We start from the raw sequence: 19,222 nt of genomic DNA, 5'->3' as shown, positions 1-19,222 counted from the left end.
ATTCAATTCAATTCAATTCAATTCAATTCAATTCAATTTATTTATATAGCGCCAAATCACAACACAGGTTATTTCATGGCACTTGACACATTAAAGTCCTTACAGCAGAACTTTACAACATTATAAAGAGAAACCAACAATTCAACAATTCATCAATTCAACAATTCAACAATTCAACAATTTCCACATAAGCTAGGAGGGAAAAAAAACTCCTCTTTAAGGGAGAAAAACCTCCAACAGAGGGAAGAAAAACTCCCTTTAACAGGAAGAAACCTCCGACAGAACCAGGATCAGAGGTGGAGAACATCTGTTAACAGAACCAGGTTCAGAGGTGGGCGGAGCATCTGTTAACAGAACCTGGCTCAGAGGTGGGCGGAGCATCTGTTAACAGAACCAGGATCAGAGGTGGAGAACATCTGTTAACAGAACCAGGATCAGAGGTGGGCGGAGCATCTGTTAACAGAACCAGGATCAGAGGTGGGTGGAGCATCTGTTAACAGAACCAGGATCAGAGGTGGGTGGAGCATCTGCCTCAACCGGTTGGGGTGAGAGGAGAGCAGAGAGAGAAAAGGACAGCATAGAGATACAAGAGAAGAACTGTTGGTGGAGACAACAATCACAGAGCAGAGACATGCAGCTCCATGACGGGACATCTGGAAAAGAAAGAAGAGAAACTATACGAGCGAAGGAACTGAATGGAGACAACAGATAATAAGAAGAAACTATGGGAGAGAAGAAGATGGTGAGGTATGAGTCAGTTAAAGAGGAGGAGGAAAGAAAAGAAGCTCAGCATGTAACGAGGTCCTCCAGCAGCCTCGGCCTATAGCAGCATAACTAAGGGTTGGTTCAGGTCTACCTGAGTCAGCCCTAACTATAGGCTTTATCAAGAAGGAACATTTTGAGTCTAATCTTAAAGCTAGAGAGGGTTTCTGCCCCTCCAACACAAACTGGGAGCTGGTTCCACAGGGGAGGAGCCTGAAAACTGAAGCTCCGCCTCCCATTCTACTTCTGGAAACTCTAGGAACCACAAGTAGACCAGCGTACTGAGAGAAGTGCTCTGATAGGATTATATGGTTCTATAAGATCTCTAAGATATGATGGAGCCTGGTCATGAAGAGCTTTGTAAGTCAGCAAGAGAATTTTAAATTCTAGTCCTGATTTAACAGGAAGTCAGTGAAGAGAAGATAAAACTGGAGAAATATGATCTCTCTTGTTAAATCCCATCAGTCCTCTTGCTGCAGCATTTTGGATCAGCTGCAGGTTTTTAATGAGTAATTTGGACATCCTAACAACTAGGAATTACAATAATCTAGTCTAGAAGTAACAAACACATGAATGAGTTTTTCTGCATCATGCTGAGGATGATTTTCCTGATTTTATTAATATTACGTAGATGAAAGAAGGCAGTTCTGGAGATTTGCTTTATATGGTGTCTAAAGGACAAATCCTCATCAAAGATGACTCCAAGGTTCCTCCCAGTTTTGCTGGAGGCCAAGACAACGTCATCTAGAGTAACTTAGTGATTATAGAAAGAGTTTCTGAGGTGTTTAGGACCAAGTACAAGAACTTCGGTTTTGTCTGAATTTAGAAGCAGGAAGTTTTTGGTCATCCAGGCCTTTATGTCTTTTAGACAGGCTTCAAGTTTTACTAACTGATTAGTTTCATCTGGTTTTATAGAAAGATATAGCTGAGTATCATCTGCATAACAATGGAAGTTGATGCAGTGCTTCCTGATGACATCTCCTAATGGAAGCATGTACAAAGTAAAAAGTATTGGACCTAACACTGAGCCTTGTGGAACTCCATAACTAACTCTTGTTTGTCTGGAAGACTCATTGTTGACATGGACAAACTGGAATCTATCTGATAAGTAGGATTTGAACCAGTCTAATGCAGTTCCTTTAATCCTCGTAACATCTTCTAATCTCTGTAATAAGATCGTATGATCAATCGTATCAAAAGCAGCACTGAGGTCCAGAAGAACAAGTACAGAGACGAGTCCATTATCTGAGGCTAATAAAAGGTCGTTAGTAACTTTCACCAGAGCTGTTTCTGTGCTATGATGAACTCTAAAGCCTGAAAATCTTCAAGCAGATCATTCCTTTGGAAATGATCAAACAGTTGATTTGCAACAACTTCTTTAAGGATTTTAGAAATAAACATCAGGTTTGAAATTGGTCTGTAGTTTCCTAAAACAGCTTTTTAAGTAAAGGTTTAATTACAGCCACTTTAAAAGCCTGCGGTACATAGCTGGTTACAATAGATAGGTTGATCTGATCTAATATGGAAGTACTAATTAAAGGAAGACTTCCTTAAAAAGTTTAGTTGGGATGAGATCTAACAGACAGCTAGAGGATCCAGATGAAGAAATAATTCTAGTTAACTCAGAGAGCTCAACAGGAGAGAAATGTTCCAAGTTTACATCTGGTCCTACAGTTGCTTTCAGGGCTGCTGTTGCTTAGCAACACATCAGTGATGGTGTCAGGAAGGGTCGGCCCGATTCTCTCCCTGATAGTAAGAATTTTATTGGTGAAGAAGTTAATGAAGTCATTACTGCTGAGAGCTGAAGGAATAGAGGGCTCAACAGAACTGGGACTCTTTGTCAGCCTGCTACAGTGATGAAAAGAAACCTGGGGTTGTTCTTGTTGTCCTCTATTAATGATGAATAATATAAAGTCCTGGCCTTACGAAGAGCTTTCTTATATAATATTAGACTCTCCTTCCAGGCAGGTGAAATTCTTCTAAATTAGTGGAACTCCATTTCCTTTCCATCTTTCTAGTCGCTGCCCAGCAGAGCGTAGTTCTGAGTTGTACCATGGAGACAACGTCCTCTGGTTCATGACTCTCTTCTTCAGAGGGGCGACATCATCTAGAGTTGTAGCAGAGATGCTGCAGTGTTTTCTACCAGATGATCCACTTGTGTGGGACTAAGATCAACGTAGATGTCTTCCACTGCTTTAACACACGGCATCGAAGAGGATAAACATGTAACTGCTTCCTTAAACTTGGCCACGGCATCATCTGACAGACATCTACTGTAGTGGGATTTATTCCCACATGCTGTGTCGTCCATTATTGTAACTTCAGATGTTAATAAGAAGTGGTCCGACAAAACAGGGTTTGGAGGAAATACTATTACATTTTCAGTTTCCATCCCATACGACAGAACCAGATGGAGGGTGTGGTTACCACGGTGACGGGGTTTATTTACATCCTGATAAAAGCCTATAGAATCTAATAATGAGCTGAAAGTAGAACTGAGGCTGTCATTGTCCACGTCAACATGAATGTTAAAGTCTCCCACTATCATCACTTTATCTGAACTCAGCACTAAATCTGTACAAAAGTCAGAATTCAGTTAGAAACTGTGAATAAGGACCAGGTGGGAGATAAACAACAACAATACAATCTGTTTCTCTGCTTTCCAGTTTGGGTGAGAGAGACTAAGAGTCAGACTCTCAAATGAATTATAATTAAGTTTAGGCTTTGGATTAATTGATAAACTTGAGTAGAAGATTGCTGCCACTCCTCCTCCTCCTCCTCCCCCTCCTCCTCGGCCTGAATCTCTAGGAATATGATAATGAATATGACTGGGAGGAGTTGCTTCATTAATCCTAACATATTCTTCCTGTTGCAGCCAGGTCTCTGTGAGACAGTAAATCAATCTGATGATCAGTTATCAAGTCATTTACTAACAGAGATTTAGACCAGAGAGATCTCATATTTAATAATCCGCTTTTAATTGTAAGATTTCTTTGATCCATTAATTTGGTAGGATCCATTTTTATTACATTTGTATTGACAGATCTTTCCTTGAGTTGTTTAAATATCGGTGGTCTGGGTACAGACACAACCTCTATAGGATGTTGAAGGTTTTGGGTGAGTGACAGCTCTAAAGAAGCTGCAGAGGAGCTGTAAGACTGCAGCTCTGTGTCCTGACTTCAACCCTGGATGTCAGGTTTTAGGGCTGTTAAGAGACACGGCCATGTTTCTAGAAAGAAAAGCTGCACCATCCAAAGTAGGATGGATGCCGTCTCTCCAGATCAGACCAGGTTTTCCCCAGAAAGTATTCCAGTTGTCAATGAAGCCCACATTGTTAGCGTCATGTGTTGGGCTTCTGCACATTCCTCCGTCACCTGCTCTGCCCACGAATGTCATGCAACTGAACCTGTTGTACAACATGATGTACACGCTGCTTCTTAACCTAATTTTTACTGGATGCAGAACTGCAAACGATGCTACACATACTGCAAACACACACGTTCCACTGTGTCCGGTCGTCCTGCGTCCACGCATGTATCTGGCTCTTAATCGATGTTCCCGTGACTTTGACCCAGCTCTTAAACAGAGGCACCAGCAGCACACTTTATATTTGGCAATGCAAAAAGAGACTGTGAATACCCATATCAACTATAAAACTATACTTTATGTTTATATTCTGCTGAGACTAAGAAAAATTACAGTTTGAGTGAAAAACATATTATACTAAAAGGACACAAGAGGACTGTTTATCTTTCCTCTCTCTCCAATTTTGGATCAGGACAGAATTTTGGAACAACATTAAATACAACACCATTACGAAGGGAACTTTTAAAATTAAAGGCTCTGCTAGCTAAACTTTTGACAATTCAATTTTGCAAACCCATTTCCAAAAGATTTGGGACATTGTGTGAAATGTAAATTAAAACAGAATGCAATGATTTGAAAATCTCATTACCCCATATTTAATTGAAAATCCACCAAAGACAACATATCAAATGTTGAAACTGAGACATTTTATTGTTTACTGAAAAATATTGGCTCATTTTAAATTTGATGCCAACAACACGTCTGTGACGACGCACCGCCGTGATGAAGGTGCCAAGGAGAACACACGGTTTTCTTTGTACGCAAGGCATAAAGAAAGAAAAAACAATATTGGATGGCCGTGATCTTCGGGCCCTCAGACAGCACTGCATTAAAAACATATGATTCTGCAGTGGAAATCACTGCATGGGCTCAGAAACACTTCTGAAAACCATCTTCTGTGAACATCGCTGCATCCACAAATTCAGGTTAAAACTAAAACTCAACTGATTGCAGAGGTGTTGAATGCTTCTCATTCAGGTGAGCAGTCAGGTGCAGTGACCCTGGATGAAGCTTGAGGTCTGACTCCTCCCTCAGCCGGCCAATCAGCTGCTGTCGTTTCCTCTGTCTCACCTCCTGTCCTCAACCTGCTGTGGCTGGTTAGGGATGCAGGTATGTAGAGAAGTGATCCTTCTTCATGTTAAACTACCAGTCTAACATGTTTAGTGTGTACCTGTGTGACAGATTTACCTCATGGGAAACCACATGGTGTGGTCACACTCCTCAACACAGACTGCCTCTCAGTTTTTTTTAATTAGGTTTTCTTTCTTTTTTTTACTGTTTTAGCAATTTTAAACTTCACTTTAGACATTGGTTTGTGTTAAGACCTTATTTTAGAGCTAAATGTAAAAAAGATACTTTTAATTCCCATTGTATTTTTTTTTCATCCGTTGTTAACATGCTTCCCTCCCCCCAGCAGCTGAGGTCCCTGCCAACTTAATTACTCTGTCATTTCAATAAAATATTTGGTTTATTTTGGAGATTTTGTTTTTGTTTTTTTGGTGACTCTGAATACATCATGAATTAGTCAGACTGGCGTCTCCATGCATGTGTGTACATGTCCCCATGTGTGTGTGTGCGCACCCCCGTGTGTAGGTGTGTGTGCGTGCGTCCCCGTGTGTAGATGCACGTCCCTGTGCGTTCCCGTGTGTGTGTGTGTGTGTGTGTCTCTGTGCGTCCCCGTGTGTGTGTGTGTGTCCAATGAGATGACACAAACTAATTCATAGCATTTCAGTGTCCTACACAATCTATATAATATCAGTTCCTCCTGGGCTAGAAAACAGAACATAAAACATTGGCCCAACATCGAAAGAAATAATTTTATTAGTAATTTCTGCAAAGAAATAAATCAGACTTTAGTGAACATCCTGACATGGAAAACTGAAAAAGTAGTAACAACTCAAACTAGAAGGGATGAATGGCAGTGAAATATTAAAAAGTTAGTGTGTAAGCAGTGATTATCTCCAGTGTTACATCATGTATTGGATTTATGTATATTTCCCGTAATCATGACAATAAATAACCATCAGGATTTATCAGAGGTATGTGCCTCTGATTTAGCAGTGTTATCTAAAACAGTTCATTTCCTCAGCCTTGCTTTAAATGAAGAGATGTGTAGTGATCTTTCACACATTTATCTGTTCCTATAAATGTTTGCAGTCCAGTAAAAGGAAGTCACATGTTTTGGTGATGCAATGTGAATGCATCGTGGTGTATGTGATACTGTGAGTGGAAAAACAGATATTCATATAATGCATTTCTTTGTGATTACAGTGAAGCTGTTGCTCTTTGATTCATTTTCAATGTAAGAATTTAGTTCATTATCATGTCTGAAGCTCGGTCGGTTATTCACCCACAGGAAATATCTTAAATAGCTCTTTTTAAATGTGTAAATGTGTCTGACATTTTTGGAAAATATGCTTATTTGCTGTTAGATGTGGAAACAGTGGAAAACAGCAAGCCTTGCTCTGTGCAGAGATATCTGCCTACCAGCACCTTTAAAACTCTGTTAACACATCACAGTATATCTCCTTGTAAATCCATATAAAAATTAAAGCAAACAAATTTCATATTTTATGGTGGGCGATGTGCCGGACTAATTCTTGACCAGACGCAGTGACTTCTTGGTAATGTCACCACGATGAGGTTGCCTCCACAAGCTTATTAATCAGTTTGGAGGTGCTGGCAGGTGGATTTTTGGGCCTTAAGTGAGAGCCAGACTCGTTGTTTCCTGTATTTCTGTAAAGCCCGCTGTAGCTTCTTACTGGACAGATGTGCGAGTGGTAACAAGAGGCAAGAAAGTAGTTATATTTTTCCCTTCATCAATTTTTGCACTCCATGGTCCAACATAACTGAACATTCCTGTTTTCATGTCAAACAGTTTGTGTGTGTTTCATCAGAGGGTCTGGTTCTGGCCGCGGGTGTGCTGGATGCGCTGGTGCTGGTGCTGTGGGGGGTTGTTGAAGTGGTAGGGCTCGTGGCGGTATTGGTTGTGGCAGATGGCCGGATGCTCTATACCTTCACCATGCAGCTTGTCCTGCTTCTGAACTCCTTCCAGCTTCGCTACCAGCTCTTTGATGAAGGTCTGACGGTGAACACGAGCAGAGCAAGAACAACAGATCACTTCATTTTCTTTGAACTAAAAGGCCTGTACAACAATCATTTACAAGTTTTTTTTCCTATAAACTGTATAACTTCAGTGTGACTGATGATTCCCAACATTCAGTATCCATGTTGAATTCAACATGCATCATATACTGTACATATATATACAGTGGTGTGAAAAAGTGTTTGCCTCCTTCCTGATTTCTTATTTTTTTGCATGTCTGTCACACTTAAATGCTTCAGATCATCAAACAAATTTCAATATTAGTCAAAGATAACAAGTAAACACAAAATGCAGTTTTTAAATGAAGGTTTTTACTATGAAGGGAGAAAAACAATCCAAACCCACATGGCCCTGTGTGAAAGAGTGTTTCCCCCCTCCTGTTAAAACATAACTTAACTGTGGTTCATCACACCTGAGTTCAATTTCTCGAGCCACACCCAGGCCTGATTACTGACACACCTGTTCTCAATCCAGAAATCACTTCAATAGGACCTGCCTGACAAAGTGAAGTCGACCAAAAGATCCTCAGAAGATAGACATCATGCCGAGATCCAAAGAAATTCAGGAACAAATGAGAAAGAAAGTAATTGAGATCTATCAGTCTGGAAAAGGTTCTAAAGCCATTTCTAAAGCTTTGGGACTCCAGAGAACCACAGTGAGAACCATTATCCACAAATGGAGAAAACATGGAACAGCGGTGAACCTTCCCAGGAGCGGCCGGTCGACCAAAATTACCCCGAGAGAGCAGCGACGACTCATCCGAGAGGTCACAAAAGACCCCACGACAACATCCAAAGAACTGCAGGCCTCACTTGCCTCAGTTCAGGTCAGTGTTCATGACTCCACCATAAGAAAGAGACTCGGCAGAAATGGCTGCATGGCAGAGTTCCAAGACCAAAACCACCGCTGAGCAAAAAGGACATTAAGGCTCGTCTCATTTTTGCCAGAAAACATCTTGATGATCCTCAAGACTTTTGGGAAAATACTCTGTGGACTGATGAGACAAAAGTTGAACTTTTTGGAAGGTGTGTGTCCCGTTACATCTGGCGTAAAAGTAACACCACATTTCAGAACAAGAACATCATACCAACAGTAAAACATGGTGGTGGTAGTGTGGTGGTCTGGGGCTGTTTTACTGCTTCAGGACCTGGAAGACTTGCTGTGATAAATGGAACCATGAATTCTACCGTCTACCAAAACATCCTGAAGGAGAACGTCCGGCCGTCTGTTCGTGACCTCAAGCTGAAGCCAACTTGGGTTCTGCAGCAGGACAATGATCCAAAACACACCAGCAAGTCCACCTCTGAATGGATGAAGAGAAACAAAATGAAGACTTTGGAGTGGCCTCGTCAAAGTCCTGACCTGAATCCTATTGAGATGCTGTGGCATGACCTTAAAAAGGAGGTTGGTGCTGGAAAACCCTCCAATGTGGCTGAATTACAACAACTCTGTAAAGATGAGTCGGCCAACATTCCTCCACAGCTGGAAAAGACTCATTGCAAGTTATCACAAACACTTGATTGCAGTTGTTGCTGCTGAGGGTGGTCCAACCAGTTATTAGGTTTAGGGGGCAAACACATTTTCACACAGGACCATGTGGGTTTGGATTGTTTTTCTCCCTTCATAATAAAAACCTTCATTTAAAAACTGCATTTTGTGTTTACTTGTTATCTTTGACTAATATTTAAATTTGTTTGATGATCTGAAACATTTAAGTGACAAACATGCAAAAAAATAAGAAATCAAGAAGGAGGCAAACACTTTTTCACACCACTTTGTGTGTGTATATATATATATTTTTTTTTTTTTTTTTTTTTAATTTATTTATTTATTTATTTATGTAAAAGACAAGTCATTAGTCAGATAGTAGAGTGCAGACAGACCAGAGATGCAGGGGATGACATGGTATGTGCACAAACCACTCTGCTATCAGGTCATCTAATACTTTATATTTTGTTATTTAATTACCTACAATTCTGTCAATCCAATAGGCAGGAACAGGAAAGAGAAGGTGACAAGGAAGAATATGTTGTTGGTTTTGGTCTTTCAATGGATTCATTGACAAAAATTTAAAAATATTGATTATTGCCTTCTCCTATCACTTTTTTCTGCTGCTTCAGGCTGGACGACCAACTATACAAGGTGGGCAACTGCCCTGAGGCCAAAAAATGTCCAAAACTTGCTCTAAATAGAATTACTGATACAATCATAACCATATTTAAATAATTGCAAGTATAGTAGAGGAAACTGAGATAAATTATATAGAAGCAGTTTGGAGCCACTATTACACTACCAATTATCCTAATTTTAGTTCTGAGTATTAAGTAGAGCCTAATAAATGTGATGTTTAGTGATTTTAGTATTTATTTTTCCACATTTCCTGGTTTGAGTATTTTCAGTGTTCATGTGTCCATAGATGGAAGAAGGTTTGATGAAGAGGAGGGTCCCAGGAGGAAGACCTCAAGGTCCCCGCAGAGGAAGTTGTTCTGCTGCTTTGTGGTGGAAATGTCACAAAGTCAATTCGAGTCCGTTAAGATGCTAAAAATAAGTCGGACAATAACACATTTCTGAATATCTCATATGTTTAACGTCTTCAACTGTTTATTGTCCATCATGGTGCAACCTGAGCTTTTATAGCCAGCTGACGGATACAGCTCTCAGCTGTGTTGTGGCAACAGTAAGAACACAGGCGGAGAAAACAAGCCGCTCAAGTCTCTAATAAATCCTGACTGCATCTGTTTGACTTATTTTAGACATTAACCAGCAGGAGAAAAGTTATTATGGACGGAGATCTAAAACATTCTCCTGGAAACCACATCTGATCGCTGACCTGTTATGTTTGAGTATGTTTGTCTTCAGGTACAAACCCCAGCAGCATAATGGAGCATATTTCTTACTAATGTATTTAGTTGCAGGTTAATATGCATAGGTTCAAAATGCATTAACATAACATAATATAACATAACAAAAACATGTTTCAGTGCACATCTGGCCATGTAGTCTTTAAGACAGGCTTGAGAAAAAGTGAATCTCTCCTTTAAAGATGCTTCACACTGAGTTCAAATTCAAATGAAAAAGCAGCCGCTCCTCTGACCCTCCCTGATCTTTTGCCTGTGTTTGCATCTCTGACCAGGCCACTGCGAGGCCAACCATTGAGCCCAGAAAGACTCTTTGTTTCAGCAAGGAAAAGGCAACAGAGCACAGAGAGCGATTGTTGAGGCATGTGGTGGGACGAGGGGTCGGATGCTGCAGCTTCAGCTCAGCTCAGGTATATATTTGCATAATGGAGGTGCATTATCATAATTTATCCATGGTTAGAAATGTAGCTTGGAAGTGAAGACGTACCTCTGTGCTTTTACTGCACTTCTGAAGAAGCTCCTGTTTGAAAAAAGGGGATAAAGTTGTCAGAAACGAGCCACATCATCACACATTTCTACGATATAAAGAGGAACTCTGTCTGTGTAAAAACTCCCAGAATAATATCGGTGTTTGTTGTGCAGAAAGGATTATTTCAGGTCATGTTACCTGTAACTTTTGGACTCGCTGCTCGTCGTTAGGCAGGTCGATCAAATCGTCGATGTTCACCTCCTCTGGCATGTCACCCTCCTGAAGCCAACACATTGACACACACGTGATGAAAACTAACACACACACGAAACTTCAACAAGTCACCGGACAAGACGAACACAATCTGTAATCTGCTTCAACCACTTAAATCTTCCTTTTAAAGCTCTGATAAAGTCTTAAAAGAGTTTCAACACTGTTTTCTTAAAAGGTCCCATTTATTACAATATATATATAAATAACACTTGAAGTAAAATATATAAACCCAGAGATTTATTTTGCCACCAAATATATTCTGTGCCTGTGTCCATCCATGTTTTTATGTAGTTCATGCTAACATATCTGGTAACAGTCCATCCTCAGGGAACCCTGATTCACACAAGAATCCATCTGACAATTGTCCGTAATAAAAACTGAAAATGTAAAGCACAGAGCGGCGCAGGAGAAAAAGAGATCATCTGACCATAAAAAGTATAATTCATCCTCTGGGAGACATGAAGGGCAACAACATACGACAGCCCCTATAATAGTGGTTTGGACCAACAGATAGATGGGCAGAGGCTCGCATGAGATATATTAGTATGGAAGAAATCCATATGTCAAGTGCTCAATAGGTTACACACTCCATACAGTTACCTCCACAAATGAAGGCCAGATGTTGTTCAGGTCTGTTTCTCTAATGTTGCACAATCAGCAATTCTCTGTGTGTAATCAGTGGAACAAATTAAGAGAAGTCCTTCCACATTGTCCTAATATCTCCAAAATCATTTTTAGCTCTGAGGGCAGCTGAAAGCTTTTTAATTCATGCTGCACTGAGTGCCAACTGTTGCCTGTTTAAGCTCTGTGGGTTCAACAGCAACAGCATTCACGTAATACTGTAACAGTGGCCTGTTCTGTTTGAACAAACAGCCATTGTACGAGCCGAGTGGGGGACAGTCCAAGCATCCACGCTGCCATCAGTGCCTCGACATGCCGGGCCTGAACTCCACTACAGACAGACAGACACCTCTCAACAGACATTAAACACTTTGTGACATGACAAACGTCCTGCACCTTGTGTCCCAAACTACTCCCCTCTCGCCTCTCTCCTCCTGATAGATCCTCACCTCTTGCCAGATGCAGCCAGATGTTTACCTCCTCTGGGGACCCTCAGCAGCATCCTCCCTCCCTGCTCTCATCACTCTCTGCTCTCCGCTCCATGTAAGGCAGAAAGCCCCGGGGCAGATACAGATGTGTGAAGGGGGCAGCGTGGACCTCACAGTTACAGGATGCTTGTCCTTGTAAGGAGAACCAGGCTGCCCCACCTCTCCTCTAAACACCTCATACATCACTGGAGGCTCCATAGGGAGGCTCAGGACAGTGACGTCATCTGAGAGGGTTTTAAAACCAAATTTTTGTTCAAATATAGCTTTTTTTAATTTCATATTTCCAGCTTTCTGTTTCACTTCTCATACTTGAGTTAATGGATGATATCTCTTTAAAGAATTAACTTATTTCTGAAACTCTTTTAATGAGCTGCTTTCTGACTATAACGTGCAGTATTAAACGCAGATCAGCTAAAACCAGTTTGTTGACACTGCTGTGGGACATGTGGACCCACCTGACCCGAGTAGAGCCGGTCCAGACTCTCGTCGATCCACTTTTCCAAGTCCAGCCGCCTCTGCAGCTCCTTCCGGTTGTACTTCACGGTGACTCGGGCATGTCTCTTCGGGATGTTAATCCCGGGATCCAGAAAGGACTCCAGATCTGATGAATGGACCTCGTCTCTCCCCCCGAGTGTCGTCCCGGTCCGGTCGGCTGCCATCTCTGCTGTGGACTGGTCGGACCGGTCTCCCGTCGTTTTGAAACGCGAGGAGGAGGGAGGAGGGAGGAGCGGGGAGGCGACACCACGCAGCCCGCCGGGTAGGAGGTTGTTGTTGTTTTTTTAACTCGTGGGAAGTTTATTTACAGGGTGGATATACAAATACTGCAAAAATCTATCTATCTATCTATCTATCTATCTATCTATCTATCTATCTATCTATCTATCTATCTATCTATCTATCTATCTATCTATCTATCTATCTATCTATCTATCTATCTATCTATCTATCTATCTATCTATCTATCTATCTATCTATCTATCTATCTATCTATCTATCTATTATCTATCTATCTATCTATCTATCTATCTATCTATCTATCTATCTATCTATCTATTTATCTATCTATCTATCTATCTATCTATCTATCTATCTATCTATCTATCTATCTATCTATCTATCTATCTATCTATCTATTGTTTATCTATCTATCTATCTATCTATCTATCTATCTATCTATCTATCTATCTATCTATCTATCTATCTATCTATCTATCTATCTATCTATCTATCTATCTATCTATCTATCTATCTATCTATCTATCTATCTATCTATCTATCTATCTATCTATCTATCTATCTATCTATCTATCTATCTATCTATCTATCTATCTATCTATCTATCTATCTATCTATTGTTTATCTATCTATCTATCTATCTATCTATCTATCTATCTATCTATCTATCTATCTATCTATCTATCTATCTATCTATCTATCTATCTATCTATCTATCTATCTATCTATCTATCTATCTATCTATCTATCTATCTATCTATCTATCTATCTATCTATCTATCTATCTATCTATCTATCTATCTATCTATCTATCTATCTATCTATCTATCTATCTATCTATCTATCTATCTATCTATCTATCTATCTATCTATCAGCTGATGATCAATTTTAGTTTAGAACTCAAATGTATGATGTTGACGAGAAACTCACCTGTGAACTGAAAACCAGGTGACGACCTCATGAAGCTGGTTTATATCTGCTGTATAGAAATCTGTGCAAAGCTGTCATCAAGGCAAACAGAAGCCACTTTAAGGAATCTAAAGTAAGAAACATATTTTCTTTTTTTCACACTTCTTTTCTCACTACACAGTAGATGCCACAAAACCAACACATTAGATGTTATAAAGTCTTCTTTTGATTGTACCTGTTTGAGCATTTAAAGTCTCACCTACGCTGACATTGTGGATTGATCGAGTCTTTTTAAAAGCCAAAATACAGAACATAATATGGCTCTAGCTTCCTGTATGTGAGCATTTGATGCTTTTTTCTGTTTTATGTCATCAATTGAACATCTTTGGATTTTGAATGGTTCCGTTTTTGCTATTTTCTGACTTTTTTTGGACGAAACAGCTAAATCATTAAATGAGAAAACAATTGGCAGATCAATAAGTTCAGAATTTTTTTTTTTTTCTTCTAAACTCTAACTCATCATTAACATTGAGAACAAAATACAAAATATGACCTGGACCACCTGTGCTGTGCAAAATGTGAACTCCAGAGACTTCAATCCAGAATCAAATCTTTTATTCCACTTCACAAACACAACATGATGAACTTAAATAATATGAATGGAAGCATGAAACAAAACACAAACTTTGGCATGAACACAAAATGGCACATGAAAGAGAAATGTGATCAGTAGTACATCATATATAAATATAAATTACAGTACCGGCTGATTTGTGTGATAAAGCACATGATCCTTGTATCCCTGCTCATCATTTCTTTGGGATATTTCACACAGCCCATAAAACATCCAGATACAACATCAAGCCACTCAGCATCATATAAATATATCTCTACATCTGTGACAATCAAAGTGAAGCCATGAACACAAGTTTTCAAATAAATAAATAATATAAAGAATAAAAATGATGGTGCGCACAATAAGGAAATAATGATTGAAAAGCAAAACAAAAACTGTGTTTAAATAAAAAGAAACAAAGTTAAATTATTAATGAGAATAAACCAATGAAACATGTTTTTAGGTGGGTTCTCCAGAGTGTTGTCTTCCTGTATTTGGTTTGTGTTGTAGGTCCGATGAACAGTGGAGGGAGATATTTGTCTCTTTGGGTCTTAAACATGGAAGAGCTTCGCCACGTGTCCTTTTTCAATAATATTTGAAAATCATCTTCGTCACAATAGTTCATTTGTCACTGTTTTGCTTTTTACATGGACATTTTTAACAATTATTTATCTTCAGCATGAGCATGAACAGTTTTCATCTCATGGATTCGCTCCTGTCTTCACTGTGCATGAAGACAGAGGAGCAACAAGTGCTCAAATATTTCTTACATCCGTGTTTTCTTCGTCGTTCATCGCAGCCCTGCTCCAGAACCGAGACCCGCCTCGTCCCTCCACATGAAGTCTTGCCGTTCCCCCCGGGCCTGGCTGCCCTCCACCGGTTGGTGTCTGTATCCGGACCGGCTGTCGGGGCAAAGCGAGAGGCTGAGGCGAGCCGTGCTGTTGCTGATCTTGAACATGCCGTTGGGACCGAGGAAGGCTTCTCTCTCGCTCCCTCCCATGTTGTTGACCGTCTCCAAGTCGTTATAAACTGCAATGTCGCTCAGCTGCTTCCTTCCCTGCGTTCTCCTCCTCCTCCTCAGGAAGACGATGCCGGCCACCAGAACCAGCACCAGGATGGCCAGGATGCAGGAGATGGTGAGGGTGGTGGAGGAGGGCTGGGCGGTTTGGCGTAAAGCGGGCTTGAAACTGGGCTGAAGCGTGAACTCACAACTGGGACCCATGAAGCCCTTCGGACACTGGCACACCGGCCCGGTGAAGTGGGTGAAGCAGGTGCCGCCGTTCTGGCAAGGCCGGGCGCCACAGGCATCGGAGCGCACGCTGCAGTTCTTGCCAGTGTAGCCCAGCGTGCAGGAGCAGGTGTAGTCATTCACACCGTCTTGGCAGGTTCCAGCATTCTCGCAGGGAGTCGAGGTGCAATCGTCAACGTTGACCTGGCAGTTGGCACCGGTGAAGCCGGCCTGACAGCGGCACAAGATGCTCTGGCTGAGGTCCAGACACTCTCCACCTGCAGAGGGGAGAAAGACTCTGTTCAGCATCCAGTAAATCATGATTGGACGGTCGTTTAAAGAAGGGTGATAATTGGATTATATTTGCTGACACGAAGAGCTGAGGAGCTGCTGGTTTGCACTTCAGCCACAAGATGTCGCCAGAGGAGAAGCCTTTCCTGCCCACTCACCGTTCATGCAGGGTCTGTTGCTGCAGCGGTCCAGCTTCTTTTCACAGTTGGAGCCGGTGTAGCTGGGAGGGCAGCGGCAGGTGTAGCCTCCGGTCATCGCCTCCACACAGGTGCCACCGTTGAAGCAGGGGCCGTCCGCGCACGTCATGGCGATGATCTCGCAGTTCTTACCGTAGAAGCCCTGTGGGCAGGTGCATGAGTAGTCGTTCTCCAGGTCCTGTGGAGGGAAAAACATTCATGTTAAAGGAGGATAGATCTAGAACAGTGTGCAGTTTTCCTTTCTGCAGTCAATCAGGTTGATCTTATTTTGTCTTAACCATGAGCGCCGTGTTTCTTCATTTCAGCTCTTAGTGCCCTTTCAAACTGAACAGACTTAATCTCATTGTATACTCACATTGCAGCTGCCTCCGTTCTTGCAGGGGTTGCTGTCGCACTCATTGGTTTCCAGCTCACAGTTGGTCCCTCCGAAACCGGGCCGGCAGGTGCAGGTGTAGCTGCCCTGACCCGTGTTGGTGCAGGTAGCGCCGTTGGCACAGGGCTTGTGGTTGGTGCAGTAGTTGAGGTCCTGGTCGCAGAAGAGGCCCCCCCAGCCCTCCTGACAGTTGCACTGCCACGGCTGGCTGCACGTCCCGTGGAGGCAGCCTGGGTAGCGGACGCATTGATTGCAGGAGGGGCCCTGCCAGCCCATGCGACACGTACAGCCCCCTGGGGCCTCGCAGTAGCCGTGCTTCTCGCTGCAGTCCGCCGAGCAGATGGCTGGAGGAGGGAGGAGAAGGGGGTGCGGGGGGTTGATTACAATGGGCACGCCTTCTCATAGGCCTACATCTCTCACACACACATGTACCGGGCCCCCTGTCTGACCCTAACGCTGCTCCAGACTTCACTGTTGGTTAAGTATTAAGCCAAGCAGCTGGTAGGCACACTGCAGGAGAAAAATGCTTTCTTTTATTTCCTCCCCATTACCCCCCCTTCCTCACACCCAAGACACACACACACACACACACACACACACACACACACACACACACACACACACACACACACACACACGCACACGCACGCTCACACACACACACACACACACACACACACACACACACACACACACACGCACACACACGCACGCTCACACACACACACACACACACACACACACACACACACACACACACATCACCTTGAAAAATGAGTGTCTCACAGGGGCCGCAGCTCTTTCTCTCATTGTAACACAACAAAAGGCAGATGGAGCACCACACAAGGCTACAGGACACCTCTCGGATAGAAGATCAAATACTCTGAAAAGATTCCTGCCTCTCAGCGTCTCAGATCAAACATTAATCACGAGCTGAGCTGTAAAATAAAAATACTTTTTATCCATGCCTTTACAAAACTTCATTACTTTTTCCAAGCATGGCAGGAGAAAAGGTTTTCTTGTTTTACTTGAAGTCTAAATGTCTTTAGGTACTTTCACTCTCAACTTTTCCTTAATTTCTAATCAGATTTGTGTTTACACAAAAAAGCTGACTTTACACAGTTTGGAAAATAGCATTAATTTGATGTGTTGTGGGATTCTTTTCTTTATATTGGATCCTGTCTCTGTAATATTCTTTTAATCTTTTAATTAATGAAAAGTTGTATTTAGATTTTCCCATGATGAGCAGTTTGTAACTGTATTTTGTAAAGTGCTGCATTTTATTTTGAAGGCGGCTTCACAATCTTTAAACACCTTAAAAAAATCGTAACACATCTTTTTAACTTGGCATTCTCGTAATCTATTTTATATATATTTTAGATTTTTTTTTTTCTAAATTGTCGTCTTTGCAATGACACGTATTTCATATTATCTAAATATTGTATTCCCATGAAGAGCAGTTTATAACTTTATTTTACATTTGGCTTAATCTCGTTAGGTTCCATTTTCTTTAGCTCCCCTACAGGTGATTCACTAAACTGCATCCATGGAACAAGTACTGGATTTCAGTGCCTTGCTAAAGGGCATCTCAGGAATTCGTATGCATGTCCACTCACGCTCAGAGCAGTAGTTTCCTTTCCATCCCTCCAGGCAGATGCGGTTGCCCTCCTCGTCGCAGGTGTAGTGGCCCAGCGTGTCGTCCCTCGGCCTGCAGTAGTCGGCGCAGCCGTCTCCGAAGTAGTATTCGTCACAGAAGACGTGGTAGGAGTAGCGCAACTCGCTCTGCTCGCCAAAGTGTACGTCCTGGGACCAGTCCTCTCCGATGGCGAGTCTCCTCCTGGTCGCCAGACGGCTCACCAGGTTGTTTTGGTTGTCTGCAGAGGAAAGGGGAGTTTTTTAACAAACAGTATCTTGTAAGGAATATGCGTGTGTCAGATGGAAAAGGCGCAGATCATTTATTTTGTTTTTTGTCAGTGGGTTCACAACAAGCAACCTACCTGTGTACTCAGTTGGAGATTCTGCGTTCCAGGCTTCAATGATCAACGAAAATGTTCCCTAAAACAAAACAAAAACGCGTTCACTGCTTGTCAAGTGCTGAAAGGTGATGCGTGATGATGGTGGTGGGTAATTTTATGCATTTATTTGTGATGGATAAATCAAACTTGGATAAACACCAGATACATCTGAGTGGTCATACGATGCGTGTTGTGTGGTATTTACCGGCCACTTGAAGTGGAAAGGTACTCTGATGGGAACACTGCTAGAGATCGAGGTGTGATCAGCTCTGATGACGTTGGTTTGTCCGGTGCCGAAGGTGCACGGCGGCTCCGCGGAGATCACATCCTCTGGGTGTTTTAGGCAAATCCTGAAAAATATGTGGCAGTCTCTGTGTCTTCTGCAGATGCGTTGCGCCGTGTGAAATGAATGAATCTTCAGCTCAAAGACACCAGAGGAAAAAACCTGCAATGACAGAATGATGATAAATCAAGTGCGTAAAGATATCCTGAAAATCCTATTCAAGCACAAACAGAAGACAACTTACTGCGTGTGCTAAGGCCAGAGCCATGAGATATCTCAGGTGTAGATGTGCCATTTCTTCTTGACGTTTTCTCTCTAACTCTAGATGGATGTCCTCATTCACAGTGTGCAGTAATATTCCCCCAAAAAAGAAACTGCAGGAAGCTCTTAAAGTGTAGACGAAACGCTCTCAAAAAAGTTTCATCACTCTGAAATCTGTGATCCTTTCGGTGTCTGTTAAATCTCCCGATGATCTTCTCCGTCCTACAACTGGCATTCCTCTTGTTTGGTTTCTGGTGCGTAAAGGCGCAGAGTGGCTTTATACCCTCTGATGCTGGGGCAAAGAGGTGGAGCCACAGCAGACCTCAGGGGAGCAGCCTGACACGCGGTGCCTGCTCTGGGATTCAGTCAA

General features: G+C 42.0%; 2 protein-coding genes and 1 long non-coding RNA gene across 3 annotated transcripts in view; 1 reads left to right on the top strand and 2 right to left on the bottom strand.

Moving 5' to 3' along the window:
* The window catches only part of LOC138633394 (uncharacterized), a 160,249-nt gene that overhangs the window by 14,896 nt on the left and 126,131 nt on the right, over nt 1-19,222 (top strand). The window lies entirely within an intron of this gene.
* ppp1r14aa (protein phosphatase 1, regulatory (inhibitor) subunit 14Aa) lies at nt 5,781-12,840 on the bottom strand. Its single transcript, XM_069719599.1, has 4 exons — nt 12,399-12,840; nt 10,760-10,840; nt 10,580-10,612; nt 5,781-7,210 (listed from the first exon to the last, which is right to left on the bottom strand). The coding sequence occupies exons 1-4, from the start codon at nt 12,600-12,602 to the stop codon at nt 7,022-7,024; spliced, it is 507 nt and encodes a 168-aa protein (XP_069575700.1). The 5' UTR covers nt 12,603-12,840; the 3' UTR covers nt 5,781-7,021.
* dlb (deltaB) lies at nt 14,193-19,047 on the bottom strand. The gene is made up of 7 exons (XM_069719582.1): nt 18,836-19,047; nt 18,514-18,753; nt 18,291-18,348; nt 17,910-18,167; nt 16,276-16,637; nt 15,882-16,098; nt 14,193-15,710 (listed from the first exon to the last, which is right to left on the bottom strand). The coding sequence occupies exons 1-7, from the start codon at nt 18,884-18,886 to the stop codon at nt 14,995-14,997; spliced, it is 1,902 nt and encodes a 633-aa protein (XP_069575683.1). The 5' UTR covers nt 18,887-19,047; the 3' UTR covers nt 14,193-14,994.

This window comes from Brachyistius frenatus, unplaced genomic scaffold (assembly GCF_029030835.1).
Source record: "Brachyistius frenatus isolate BFR_SWC_R1_liver_20210118 unplaced genomic scaffold, ASM2903083v1 Contig_218, whole genome shotgun sequence".
Taxonomy (NCBI): domain Eukaryota; kingdom Metazoa; phylum Chordata; class Actinopteri; family Embiotocidae; genus Brachyistius; species Brachyistius frenatus.
Note: the sequence above shows the minus strand (reverse complement) of the source record. Positions and strands in the feature narration are given on the sequence as shown.

Excerpts from the sequence above, each read along its gene's own strand:
- ppp1r14aa (XM_069719599.1), bottom strand. The coding sequence starts at position 12,602 with ATGGCAGCCGACCGGACCGGGACGACACTCGGGGGGAGAGACGAGGTC. Across the intron at positions 10,841-12,398 it reads ACCGGCTCTACTCGGGTCAG|GAGGGTGACATGCCAGAGGA; the intron begins GTGGGTCCACAT and ends TGTTGGCTTCAG. Across the intron at positions 10,613-10,759 it reads AGCGAGTCCAAAAGTTACAG|GAGCTTCTTCAGAAGTGCAG; the intron begins GTAACATGACCT and ends TTTTTCAAACAG.
- dlb (XM_069719582.1), bottom strand. The coding sequence starts at position 18,886 with ATGGCACATCTACACCTGAGATATCTCATGGCTCTGGCCTTAGCACAC. Across the intron at positions 18,349-18,513 it reads CTTTCCACTTCAAGTGGCCG|GGAACATTTTCGTTGATCAT; the intron begins GTAAATACCACA and ends GTTTTGTTTTAG. Across the intron at positions 18,168-18,290 it reads ATCTCCAACTGAGTACACAG|ACAACCAAAACAACCTGGTG; the intron begins GTAGGTTGCTTG and ends TTTCCTCTGCAG.